The 14,006-nt window shown below is 49.8% G+C and overlaps 1 protein-coding gene across 1 annotated transcript in view; it reads left to right on the forward strand.

Moving 5' to 3' along the window:
- Nucleotides 1–1,820: 1,820 nt before the first annotated feature.
- LOC119465245 (synaptotagmin-5) overlaps nucleotides 1,821–14,006 on the forward strand; it is a 54,771-nt gene continuing 42,585 nt past the window's right edge. Inside the window, exons 1-2 of the mRNA XM_037726037.2 lie at nucleotides 1,821–1,902; nucleotides 10,850–11,171. Of these exons, the coding sequence (XP_037581965.1) occupies nucleotides 1,843–1,902; nucleotides 10,850–11,171 (382 nt within the window). The 5' untranslated portion in view covers nucleotides 1,821–1,842. The remainder of the gene's footprint in view (nucleotides 1,903–10,849; nucleotides 11,172–14,006) is intronic.

Below are 14,006 nucleotides of genomic sequence, written 5' to 3' on the forward strand. Positions count from 1 at the left end.
CGTGTTTGTTTGAATCGGGCACAGTTGAAGATTTGAAATATTTGAAAAGTATTAAAAACATTCATTTTTAAAAGAGTGACTTCGATTCGTAGACGTAATGAAATATAGAACAATGTTCGATTGGTTATTCGAAAGGTTCGAATAATCGCGAAGCACGAATGAGCGTTTTGTATTGTGCGGCGCAGTAGGCGTGTTGGAGTAATTCGGCACAACGTTACAGTTCTGTACCGCCACCAGAACCCTGGATTCTAAGGACCACGCACTGCGAGGCCTCGTTCAATAAAGTTTCCTCTCTTTTTTTCCCCTCCCTCTCTCTACCGTTACCGATACCACTGCTTCCGACAGCTTATGCTCGAGCTCTACCGCGCATGATCAGTTGGAACAAAACGATGCAGGTTAACGGTAAAACAGTGACGCATACTCCGACATACTCCACGAAGAGCTTTCGCCGAAATGGTGACGATGAAGCTGGATCCGAAAAGGTCAGAAAGGCGACGGTCGTCCAGGCCCACCCGTCCCCGTGTTTCGAAATTGAACTTCGGCTGTTTTGTTTCTTCGATAACGAAACAGAACAGTAAAAGTACCGGCGAGGTTCAGATACAAAGGGCCGCGTCTACGCTGGAATTGAGCCGTCATTTTGGGCCGCATTCACGTCACAGGAAAAACGCGTTGTGTAAGTAAAAGCGCTGAGCTTCGAAAGGCTGTTCAAAATTCTGAAAAAAAAAGTAGAAAATTAAAAATACATCGTAAGTTTCTGAAACTGATCCGACGGGGGTAAGAGATGTATTAAGGTGGGTTTATTAGCCTCAATTAAGGTGTCATTTACGCTTCGGCGTTTTTTTTCCCAATAATTTCGCCCGTCACCCGCCGGAAGTTTTCTTGCGCATGCGTGGCGTACATCACCAAAAGGCGCTGTACGATGACCCTTCTTCTTCTTTTTTCTCCAAAGCTGTAGTGTTCTCTCTTCAAGCTGAAAAATGTCCGTTTTCATTTCGCCGGCGTCCACGGCGATCTGCCTCGGCAGTCACTAGTGAGGATAACGGAACGGCGGAAGCGCATAATTAAAAGCTAATGGAGCAGAATACTCGTTGGTTGAAAATGAGACCGGCAGGCGATACGCACCCGCTACCCGGGAATAGAAACACCCTGCACGTGTGACACGTTCTGGCAGCTTACTGCGCGATGACGTAGAGAAAAAAGGAAGGGGAGAGAGGGGAGGAATAGAAGGAAAAGGTTAACAAAAAAAAAAAAGAAAGCCATCGGAGAGAATATATGAACTAAAAAGAGGGGAGAGCAGCGGTACAGGTGTTCTTCCCAGCTTTTTTAAGTGCCCCCCCCCCCCCGCCCCCTTTCGCCGCCGCCTAAATCGACATCACGACTTCACCTTGTCTCCCGCGTTAAGAGGATACTTAAGTACGCTTTGGAGCGCGATATTAAACGGAGGGAGAGTGATGAACCCAGCACGTGAAAAAAAGAAAAAGTGGGTACCGTCGCCCCAGAGCCACCCTTTACCTTCAATCCTCATTTGGGCAACAGTCAATATGAAAAGAAAAAGAGAGAGGAAAATAAAGAGGAAGAGAAAACAGAGAACCGAAAATAGAGAAAGGAAAGAAAAAACTATCAAAAGGGAAATGGGGAAAAGGTGTGATAGGAAAGGGTGGTCCGCTGCGATGTTGCGGGGGGAACGGCTTCGTCTTCTCCACCGGCGGGCGCAGAAGCAGCAGTCGGTCGATCGGCGCATGCGCACTGGCCGCCGCGTCCTCCAGCGACGCCGCGGTTCTTCGCGCCGTGCCCGTGCCTGTGTCGTCGTCGTCGTCGTGGGGTCGTCGCCTAGACGCGCAAATGGCGGCGCGCTCCAGAAGCTGGGGTAGCGACGGCCACTGGAAGCGGCTCGCCTTCAAGGTGAGGCGATGCCCCCTTCTTCGCTGCATGCCAACCTCTCGAAGAGCGCTGTACAAGCAACGTGCACGCCTGCATCACGCGACGCACCGCTGCCTCCTCACGAACGACGCGGTGTGGGACTAGACGCGCAGATTGCATCCTACACAGTCCCTGCATCCTTTCGCTGTGGGCCTCGCGAGCTTCTTAGAAAACGCGTAAACGAGCTCTTAGACGGTGTCTGCTATTTCGTGTCGAGACAATGCGCGGGTAAAAGCAGCAACGGTTATGCCGTTCGCATCGAGTTCGATTGCAAGACGTGCGTTCTCCATTTTTTTTCCGGTGACCCGGCAGCAAATCGGTGACGAACATGCGTACACACGCACACACACCCCCTTTTTTTTCGTGCTCCCTTATCTGGATCGCTCGCCCTAGGAGGCCTCGCAGCTTGCGCTCCCCAAAGTAGCGAGGGTGTCGCGCCGGGTGGGGAGAAGTGGAAGGTAAGGTGACAGGTGGTCGACGTGTCGGCTCGATGCGCCGTGGCTCTTGGTGCAAGACGTCGCGCGAGCGGGCCACAATGCAGGCCACGGTTGCGCAATCGGCGCAAGAAGCTGCGGCGTCGAGCGCGCATGTATATTGGCACGCGGCTGCGATTTGTGGTGCTCGATACTTTCTCCATTTGGCAGCTATGGGCGCGTCTTGTCTGTGTACCGCGGATCCTGCCGCGTGTTGCGAAATCGCTGGGCGACGGTGGTGTCCGGTGGGGGGCGAGAAAAGTGGCAGCGACACGACAGTGAACCGCTGGTGCGTTGACGCCTTAAGCGTGCGTTGCCCCCTCTTAGCTACACGTCGAAGCGGATTGAAAGATTGAAGATACTGAAATAGCGGCGGGTCGCGTTGAAGAAGCACAGGCGTGCGTGCGCAAGTCGACCTGCGGAGGCACTTGTTGAAAGCGAGCGCAACAGGCCGACACCGGCGGAATGCAGGATTTGCGGATATGTAGAACGCTTCGCTGCAGGGCCATAAAACGAACATAGATATCTACTGGCCGAGAAAGTGAAAGTGACCCATAGGAAGATTCGACGCACTGGCTTGTTTGCGCTAATCGCCTGCGCATTTTTTAGCTATACGTGTTTGGCGCGGTGCTTAGGCACGCAGATGTATGTTGGCGGTCAGTGACGCTCCGTTGTCCGCTTCGGTTGCCTGGAGAACACGAGCTTGCGTAGAAGTGCGTAGGGAACTGCCTCAACTGAGCTGCCTTCGTTGCGCGCCCTTGCTTTTGCGGATGGATGTTGTGACCCACGCCACGTGACCTGACCTTGTTTCTCGGTTAGCCGCGGAGTAGCGCTGCGCGTAGCGGCGCGCGCCCTGCTCCGTTGAAGCCGGGAAGGCGTTTTCTTTAGAGCTTCGTTGTTTGATTGTTTGAGGGCTTCGGCAAGCGCCGAGAAGCCTGCCGAAGAAGCAACAGCGTGATTCCAAAGAAATATGCCGTTGCGTATTCTTATTAAACACGAACGGCGCGACATAGGAAAGCAAGGCGTAGAGATGTGCAAGCGTGCAAGTCAAAACGACGTAACTAGGTTGATGCTGGTACTCGCCGGCACCCGGGGCCCTTTGTCTTTTGCTGGTTCGACTTCTGCCATACGCGCAGGATTTGGCACACCTTGAGCACTGCAGTTTTGTCGCAGGCTTCGAACTCGGTCATCACCCACCCAACTAACCATTTTGTGGTGGCGTTAGAGTTCGCTGATTAAGTACGACGTCGATGCGGTCCGCTGAATGCTTCGGCTTCTCGAACCAGACGGACACGTTGCATTCGCAAGGCCGTGCATACAGAGCTCGCGCTATGATCGCTCTTCTGTAACATGACTTCGGACCTTAGTGTTCACTAAAATGTTCTGCGCACTTACTTGTGCATTTTTTTCTAGGATCAGCGCTCTTTACTACAGGACCACCATTCGTGATTTTCATCAATTGCCGTGCTTATTACTCGTATTTTTATATTTCTCGCCATGCAATTTATTTACAGGCTTCTTGTAAGAGAAATAGTGATGACAAGTATCCACAAAATTTATCTTACAAACTATTGGCCGGCGTTCGGGAGACCTCTATTCTCAATAGTGCTTGATGTGCTTAATCAGATAATCGCCACGGTGATGATAAATCACGGATTGTGCTTACGCAAGAGGCGTTCTACGAATACGGGCCCTGTTAAGCCAACTAGCTCAACTCATTAGTGCTTCCGCGAAGAACAGAGCTTGCTGCAAAAATTACTCGAGAATACTCTTGTCTCCAGTGTCAACGGGAGCTACAGGTGTGGTAGTTCATCCGGCATGTCACGTTGATCGGTATAAAACAAGGATTTGCCTAAACTTCATCCCTGTTGCTTCAACCGGCTTGGCTACTTTGCAATTTGACCATTTTCAACAAAATATTGCGCTGTTGAGGTGGTTTCCATGTACACGCCCTAGCAACGGCTTCCTCCGGGTACCACAGTCCGATCTCAGAGGCTATGCTTTCGCATGCTGCATGTGCGGGAAGCGATTGCGGGAATCGCAACACACGTCACGGCAGCCATATATTAGACGCCACCTATAAGTTCAAGGATTGGCGATGAAATGCATGCGCGGAATCTTAATCGCCTTCAGGCGCTTGGAAAAAAAATGCTTGCTTCGAACTTCAGAAAGATAAGGCGTTATAAACGAAGCCACAAGAACGTCTGAAGCCGTAAGCATGAAGATTAGACAAATCTGCGCAGCGCCAGTGCATCAGAGCGAGGAGGAGGAATAAACGTTTATTGTGCGAAACAGCGAGAAAGTGTTCTTTCTTCGTCCTAAATAGGCGCCTCTGTCAGTTCAGAAAGCTGTTGGCTAATGCCGCTACCCGGACCCGGGTTTGATTGCACCAGGCGTCGCTGATCATCGAGGCTGTGTGCCGTTAACATTGCCTCCCATGTTTCTTCGACGGCTTGTAGCGGTTCTGAAGCTTCATCATGATTGTTTTTCTCACGGTGCGGGCACACCAACACCAAGGGTTGGAGGGTGTCTGGTACATCACAATATCGGCATAGGTATAGAATTTTGTGGGGTACATCCGGTGCATGATAATTCCATGAACATATGTATTTGTTTGTAGTGTACGTGCGGAGGGCGGTGGCTTCTTCCTAGCTTAATTTTGGATGTGGTAGTGGATATTGTCGCCTTTCCAGTCGGTAATGTTGCAATATTACGGCGTAGTTGATGGGAATGTCCTCCACCCTCGTCGCTTTCGGGAGCCCGTGCGACAGGAAATCCCGGCTGGTATATGCTCTCGGGAGACAGCATGTGCTGCTTCGTTTCCTGACAGGTGTTCGGGACCGGGGGTCTATGTGATGTAGGTTTCGGGGAATTGTTGTCGTCTTGTCATTTCTTTTAGAATCTTCACTGCTGCGGCAGAGATTCGGCGTTTTTTGTGGGTTTCTACACGCAGTTTGTGAGTCGCTGAAGATGATGGCTGTGTCCTTGCATGTGGCGATGCCGAGGACAGTCTGGCCGGTATGGTGGCAATGACTAGCTGATTTCCTTGGCTGTTGTTGGTCACGCTAATTGCGCATGCTGATGTACCTGCGTACTTTACCGCATCTGTATATCTCGTGTTGGGGTTCTTTGAGTATTTCTTGTTTAGCGCTCCAACTCTTGCTCGTGTTCAGTCTTTGTGATGTGTTGCATGCATGTTGCGAGGTATTTTAGCGACTGAGATACTGTCTCGGAGAAGCAGCGGTAATGAGGCTTTGCGTCTGAATCTGCAATGAAGTTCTCGGTGTATGCGAGTTTGCGAAGTATTGCCTCGCCTGTCTGAGTCAGCTGCAGGCTCTTTGAGTCATCGAAGCGAAAAAAAAAGCCTTTATTTACTATAAGACAGCATCAGATACTCCTCCCATTCTCGAAGTGCAATAGTTGTGAGACACGCAAGGCTTGAGTAAAACACAGTGCAGAATAGAATGCAATTGTGCTGGTGGACGCATTAAATAATTGTTTTTCGGTGTTGCATTTGTTATACTTAAAGTTGGATTGCATGTCACCAAACCCACGATCCCGCCAAACCTCCTGCCAATTACTTACTTAAAGTATATAGTCACCGCCTGCACTACGTTTTTGACGCTTCGAACGTACTATCGACCAAAAAAGTTTACGCACCACGGGATCTGACTAAAAGCTGAGTATCTCCACAGCCTCAAAACGCAGCCTGGTATTCCCATTTCCAGCCTCTACTGGTATATGCGAACAACATTGTGATGTACGGTTTTACTGGCTTCTTTTGAAGACGGCTCGGATATTTAGAGTTTTCAAAGATACCGTGGTCCGTAAACTTTTTTGGTCGATAGTACTTTTGTAGGTGCTCTACTCACTTTCGTCGCGCTGGATACTGCATGCACAGTTTTCACTTGTGACAGCTTTAACGCAGTGTTGTCACCCCTGCGCATGCGCGAGTTGCAAGCGGCGTCTGAGTTTTGCGTTAGCCTGCCAGCTTGCGAACTTAGCAATAGGGGACGTGATGATGATGATGATGATGATGATGGGTGCTTTTCTCTTTAGAACGTACGGGCGGGCTCTGGGCCAGTGCCCGATCCGTAAGATGAAAGAAAAATGATGGATAACAGAAAATACTGAATAACTAGATACACGAAAAGATGGATGACAGAATGAAAAAAATTATCACATAAGAATAACCGAAGAAATGGGTGAATACATACATATGTCACAGAATAATAAATGAATACATAAATATATATGTACTAAAAAAATGTCTAGCATTCTCTGTCGATTTGCCGCAAAGTGTCATCCACCATCTTGGTGACGGCTCAACAAAACAATACTGCTGGCCCGACAGCATAGCTACACGTATTACAGCTGCTGTTTTCGTCGTTGTTCCGGGGTGTTCTCCCATTGGCTGTTCGCTGCTGTAAGCGAAGCAAGGGATCCGCGGCAATACCGGCGACAACCTCTTCGGGTTGTTTGTTTACAGCGGGTACAACAAAATTGGGGAATAAAATAAATTCCGCTCGCTTAACAGAGGGCCACGCAGACGACGTTGTGGACCGAGTGCTGCTGCACCCCCCCCCCCCCCCCCGGCCCTCCACTTCATCCTGAAAGAAAGAAAGAAAGAAAGAAAGAAAGGAAGAAAGAAGAGAGAAGAAAGAATTTCTGTGTTAATTCTCACCATATGTTTGTGTAAATGTGCGCTCAGTTGCAATGCTAACTTCTTTACGAAAAGAAAAAAAAGTTATAATGTTGTCTGTTCACCTCATGACAGCGACATACTTATTTCTGTGAAGGCACTGCCGTTTAATAACGCACTTTGAAGTTTAAACCGTTTTAAGCATTTTTGCAACTATCAGATACTTTTTGCAAATTGTGACAAAAGAAAAGTAACTCGTCGGCTGTTGCGGCATACATTTTGCGGTACATTTCTTTCAGACCAAGACAGCTTGAAGGAAAAAAGAAGCTTTTGAGCGCGACGTTCATAAGAAAAGTGTGTTTCAATTTGTACTGAAAAGACAAAGAGAAAAAGAGTGCTTTGACACGGTATAGAATACGCGTGCAGATGGAGCATTTATTATACTCGTTTATTCCCCCGAAAAGTTGGGACAGCTCATCAAAGTTCATTGAAGCAATGTGGCAGTCTGGGCACGTTGGTATTCCATTTTTAAGAACTACACAATCGCAAGAAAAATTCACGGGCGAAAAAAAGGCATGCGTATACACACACACACATACAGGCGCTATTGAGCGCCTGTGTGTGCCTTTTTTTTTTTACGTCCCTGTTTCCCTTGCGCAGTTCATTGAAGCAGGTTTTGTCAAGCGTGAAAAATGGAAGAGCGCTTACGACGTCGGCACCACATGGCTGTTGCACGTATTCGCAGCAGCGCGAACCACCGGCAGGGACAGGCAAGGCGTGTGCGCTGTATGCCCAAGCTGTCGCTGCTTTACCACGCAGCTTGCTGTCGAATCACGCCTGCTTTCGTTTTCCGTTACTTTCCTTTGGTGTTCAATTACTGTTACATTTCTTCGTCTCTGGTTCTTGTATTGAGACGCCGCGCTAGCTATAGCGGGCCTAGCCGCACACTTGGAGCGTTGCTCGGGTTATTGCTCTGTGCTTTCAGCAGTGAAGTCCTCAGCTTGCAGATATAAAAACAGTGCACGAATCGAGCAGAGCACAGAACGCGAGTCAGAGGAAACAACGCGCAATGCCCTTTCGCGCGAAAACTTGCTGATGCGAAAGCGTCGAACGACCCATTGAGGGAAAAAGAATGCCGAAACTACACTGAAGTTGAGTAAGAATACCCCAAACACCCGTGTACTTAGATTTAGGTGCACGTTAAAGAAGCCCAGGTGGTCCAAATTTTCCGGAGTCCCCCACTACTGCGGGCCCCATAATCAGATCGTGGCTTTTGCACTTAAAAACCCATAATTTAATTCTTAACGCGAAAGGAGCAACCACAGTTCTCAGCTGCGTGTATGAAACTATCAGCCTCTACGAACAGCCCTGTGGTATCGGAGCTTGAATTTCTCACACCTTGCATTGCGTTGCAATGCAAGGTGTGTAATGCAAGGTTTCGGTTTCAAAGCAATACCGTATACACCCGTGTAAGGGCCGCGCCCGTGTAAGGGACGTGCACCCAACTTGCTAGCTCAAAATCTGTGAAAAACAAAATTCCAGCGGGGAAGCAATCGCGTTTGGTGCCCCGATGCCGCGCGCGCGCATCGGCGAATTTTCGCGCGCAGCGTACTTCCGCGCTGCCACTAGCGGCATACGCGTATAGTATCTAGGGCCATCTAGTAGCGGCCCTTAGACGAGACCACGGTGGAAGAATATTGACGAGACCGAACGAAATGGTTCGGTCCCGTGTAAGGGCCGCACCTCGTCAATATTGTAAACAAGTGTGGCCCATGCACGAGTTTATACAGTACTCCTCTTGAGAATGCCGTCCGGATATCCAAGTGTGTGAAAACCGAATGGCGTGGCTACGCCGATGCATGGCAGCACAGTGAAGTTCGTTCTTCTTTAATCACTTGACGATTGAGGTGATTGTTGCTTTTTAGAGTCCTGAATAGTGGAACGCCGATGATCGCTGAACCTCACGTTAACTTACTACATCCGCCTATAAGTAACGAGCGGTGGCTACACGGGGCGTGGCTGATGATTTGTGATGACATCCCCTTCGAAACGGGGTAACGATAAATAGTCACCTAGCCTGTTTGAGCTAATTGGTATTATAAACATGCATAGCAGTAAATCATTTTGCCCATCTCTGCTTCATATCTCTCTTCGTAAAAACTTATTATCTATATATTGTACAGTTACCTTATGTCTGCACCGACCCTGTTCCACCAGTCTCTTTCTTGCTTTTTTTTCCCTACAAACTCTCTAAACGTCTCTTGCTTACCTCCACGGTTGACCAGCTTTCATTCGCTTTGAATCTCAGCGGTTTCGGAAGGTGGATGTCCCCTAAAGATGTCGCTTGTTGAATATCTTGGCATTCCTTACAATGTTCTGAGTCGTTTCTAAACTTTTGCTGGAGCAGACACATGCCTCTCCTGTTAGGAATACTTTCTCCGGTATGTTTTTGTCCTCAGGTCGTCAGCTCAGGATTCAAGTAGCCAATGATTGGCCTTTGTCTTATCGTACAGATTTTCCCTCCTGAGTTCTTTCTTGCCGTACTTGCGCATCTCCGTGGTCTTTTTCCCGCACCTTTTGCATCCAAATTAACGTCAACAGCCGGCGACTGCAGCGCCGCCGCACAGGAGGGACGCGAAACACACCACCACCGCGCTTCTACGCTTTGGAGACCAGGCTTCGTGTAGAAGTGCGCCCTGTACCTGCAACGCGAACACTCCTAGTCACTCATTCTTTAACATGCGAAAATAAGCATAATGCTGGCAAACGGAGACCTCAGGAGGGCACCTGAGATTATAATAAGGCGGGTGGCGCAGGATAATGGGCGTGCAGGTAAAATGGATAAAAGTTCACTTCCAACTTGTGTACTTCAGACATCTGTAATGTGAATTATTTGCGAAAAACGTGGGGTGCCTCACGGTGCGCCAGTGAGAGGAGCTGCGCCTTGTGGCATTTGGTGAGCGGGGCGAGCTAGGATGCGTGTGATCTGGGGGGGGGGGGGGGGGGGGTAGATCAGCACAGCTTGGCCGGCTGTACCAGAATAAGAACCTCGGTTCCTCATCCTGGTCTCGGTGTCAACCTTGAGAGCTGTGACCAGTACGACAACCCACGCCTCGACACTGGCGCCCAACGTTGGTCAGGTATTAGAAAGGGGGAATAGACGACCCCGATGTTAGTTCAAGCTTTATTTGGCGAGTTTGGGATATCGCGTGGGAATATGTAGTGGGATTGCACTGAGGGCATGTGTGGAGGTGTGTAAGTCGTTATATTGATCAAATGTGTTCGAACAAGGAATGTGACTGGAGTCAATTTTTCGACAAAGGGGCTTGTCTTCGAAAACAACAGTCAGGAACAAAAGATGTGGCTGAGATGAACGTTTCGACAAAGGGGCAAAGTGCTTCTGTCGATAGGGACTGTGTCCCTTTCAGCAAAAGTCCCTTTCGACATTAGCGTTGACTTTGATGAAGGGGACTTCATGTCAACGTTTCGACAAAACAACTTTGTCCCTTTGCCGAGAAGTCTCTTTGTCGAAACATAGACCACAGCGGCAACGTTGTTTGAAAACTATTCACTTCAAGTCCCTATCTTCCCGTAAACCTCCATTTTCAACAGCTCCATTGTCACTAAACAGTTTATATAAAAGCTGCTAGCGTTTGAATGAATCCGTGTCTCTAGAATCTAGAACCACACTTGCCTGTTGGTTATATATTCAAGCCCTGCGCCGGATAGGCCATTTAACTTTCTTATTCCTATAACTGAAAACAGGGAGGGCCCGATGACGTGTGTGAGCCCTGGTATGCCTACCCCCTCGCAGAACCTGTCCATCTTCCGGGACCGGGGCGAAGACGAGGAGGAGTGCGGTGGCTGCGTTCGCCTCTCGCTGCCGGACGTGCACATGGACGACGCCGGCGGCGGAGACGGGCCTTCCGCCAGGCTCCGGCGCTCGCCGCTGGTGGCCCGCGCCAAGTCGGTGGACGCCCGCGCCATGCCGCTGCTCGTCCACCGGCTCTCCATATCGGCCGAGCGGCGCACCCCGTCGCCCGAGACGCTGCCCGAGCCGACGTCGCCTCGGCCGCGCTCCCTCTCGCCTCTACTCTCGCCCGCGCCCCACGCCCAGGACCCGGCCAGTCCCATCGGTGGGTACACACAGGGAGACACGTGTACTAAGAATGTGTTTTTGTGTCGGTCCAGAAAAAAATGTGGGTAGCTTGCACTAGCGGTGCAACGCTGGAGTAAACAGCGGAGTTGGTGATCGACCTAGCTTCTGCCAAGTTTTACTAGGCTTGACTAAGTTTTGCTAGGAAATGCTAAGTGCTGCTAGACACGGTATTCCGAATCGGCTCGCCGCCGACGCGCATATTCTCGATTGGCCGCGCGACGCGCTTCAAGATGAGCGTCTTCTTCTTCGGCAGTCCGGATCTTCTTTGGTCGTCCCATGTCAAGGCTACATGTACCCGCCACAGAGTCAACGAGAGTTCTGCCGCCGTCGCGGCGGCTTCGAGCTTTATCTCTCCGGTGACGTCACGGCCAAGCTGCACCTCCACACTTTCCGGGGCGTGGCTAGTCGAAACCTGCCGAGCCACCGCCATAGGCGCCTGCTGCAGTCACGGACACCGCGCGCGTTCGGTGCGAGCGCAGGGAAACGGGGAAACACGGGCGGCGTCGGCAGCAGCTCAGCGCGTTGCCTCGCTGGTGCTGCTCCAATTTCTTTCTCTCTCTTAATCGTTCTCATTTTCTCTTTCTCGCTCCCGAGCATAGAGCGCGCCGCGCGTATGCTCTCCTTCCCTCTCCTCAACGTCCCATGTCAAGGCAACATGTGCACGGCACGGAGAGGAGGCGAAGCACACGCCGCTCCGCGAGGTGGTTGCTAGGCTGCACGCGGCGACGTCATCGTTCAGCGAGGTTTTATGTACACGCTCCACGGACTGACGGTCACCTTAAACAGCTCTGTTAATAAGGGCCTCGGCCAGAGATGTTCTATTATAGAGTTAAGTTACCTTATAACGAACTGCGTCGTTAGCTAGCAAAAAGTCAAAAATATAATGTAATTCGATATACTGGTTTATGAAAACCGACTTTAAGGTGACACATCCGCACTCCTGATTGTAGAACACACATTCAGCTCTCTGATGTGGTCTAATTTTGTGGTATTTAGTGGATAATTTCCTGTACGTTTACAGCTGCCCGGTGAATGTACGACGCCCCAGATTCCCCTTTTATTGTGTTTTCTTCAACTTTTTTTTATTCTGGTATTCTTCACTCACCTTTATTCTTTGTACCTTTTTTTGTTTTCTGAAGCTGGCAGGCTTAGTATGCCCTTACTAGTGGCAGTTGCCAGCTAAACTCGCGGACACATTTCTGTGGCAATGGAGGGAAAGCTACGGAGGCAAAGTGCCCGCAAGCGAAAGTGCTTCTGAAAATAATCCCGCCCTGTCGCCCGCATGAGATTAAGCTGGGGAAGAGAAAACGTAAACCTTTGATTTACAACCGCCGAAAAAGGCAGTTGTGGCAGGCCTGGCAATAGCTGCTAGTCTGCGCAAACTAAAGACTTTGCCTCCACAGAATGTGGTTCTTCTTACGGACTCAAAGGCTGCGTTGCACGCAACTCTATCTTTGTCTACCGTCCATCATGTACCCGTGCAAAGCACTAGTCCATGTGAAAGAACTCGGCAACAAAGGCTCCACAGTTAAAGTTTTAGTGGATTCTCTCTCACATTAGTATTGCTGGCAATGAAAAAAGCTGCATGATGCTCTTGCATACGCAGCGCTCTATCATCCTCCTAATGTCAAGGCCCCAAAGAGTAATCAAGTTAAAAAACCTGACATTCCAAATAACTTTGGGTCACTTTGGTTTCCGCCACATATGCCCTGTGTAACCAAGAGATTTCGCCGAGAGGAAGCCGCCTCACTTCTATATCGAATAAAGACAGGACCTGCTCGTACACCAGCATGATTATTTAAGACGGGGCTTATCAATTCGCCGAACTGTACGGCATGCGACGAAACAGGAGACATTGAACACTTTCTGTGCTGATGCCGGAAATACCAAGATGGAAGCCTTACTGGAGAACCTGCAAACCTTCCGCATGCGTGCCTGCCCCCGCTTTCTATTTACAGAACGACCAGTTATAGTCCGCGAAGAAGCTTCACGTCTTCTTATTACATTCTCAAGGGAGACTAGTTGGAGACTGGTTTGATACAGATGTGGTGAAGCACCGCAGTAATATTGTAAGCGACGCTCGGGCATAGCAATTGCCGGCCTTGAACGCCAGGCTAAACCCACCTGTTGCTACTAACCACCACCACCACCACCACCACCACCACCACCACCACCACCACCACCACCACCACCACCACCACCACCACCACCACCACCACCACAAGACAATATACGCAACTCAGTGTTAAAGTTGACTTATTTTGCGGCTGTCGTAAAACCGTTGCACGTGGAAGCGGCGTCGATTCCCCTTGGCGTCTTGTTCTGAGAAACCAAAAGCGCTGCCGGACTACTTGGCGCCGAAACAAATGTGCAGAAGCTCCGCCCTCGTAGCTTTCCTTTCACTGCCACCGAAAGCTGTGCGTGAGCATTTCTGTCTCCTTTTAGTCATCGTTGTTATGATACACCACCACCAACAAGAACAACAATGACATTCTCTTGCGGTAGATATTGCGATTCCGCCACATCAGCTGGATTACTTGCAAAGGCGGACACTACCTGCAAGATAAATTGTACAGTGATGCTGCTAATTAATGAAATATCATGATTTTTCTAAACGGTGACTTTCAAGCATGTCACAACTGCGGTGTTGAAACTGAGCAGTAATGTCTTTTGACCACCTGGAGTTCTTAACGTTCTACTCCGGCGGCACCGCCGTATGGCACGGCTGAGCGCGGCCACGGAGGCCCTATCTTGAAAGTTCTGCGGACACCATTTACGGACACCATTTAGAAGGTGCCCGTAAAATCGCATT

The sequence above is a fragment of the Dermacentor silvarum genome, chromosome 9, assembly GCF_013339745.2.
Source record: "Dermacentor silvarum isolate Dsil-2018 chromosome 9, BIME_Dsil_1.4, whole genome shotgun sequence".
NCBI lineage: Eukaryota > Metazoa > Arthropoda > Arachnida > Ixodida > Ixodidae > Dermacentor > Dermacentor silvarum.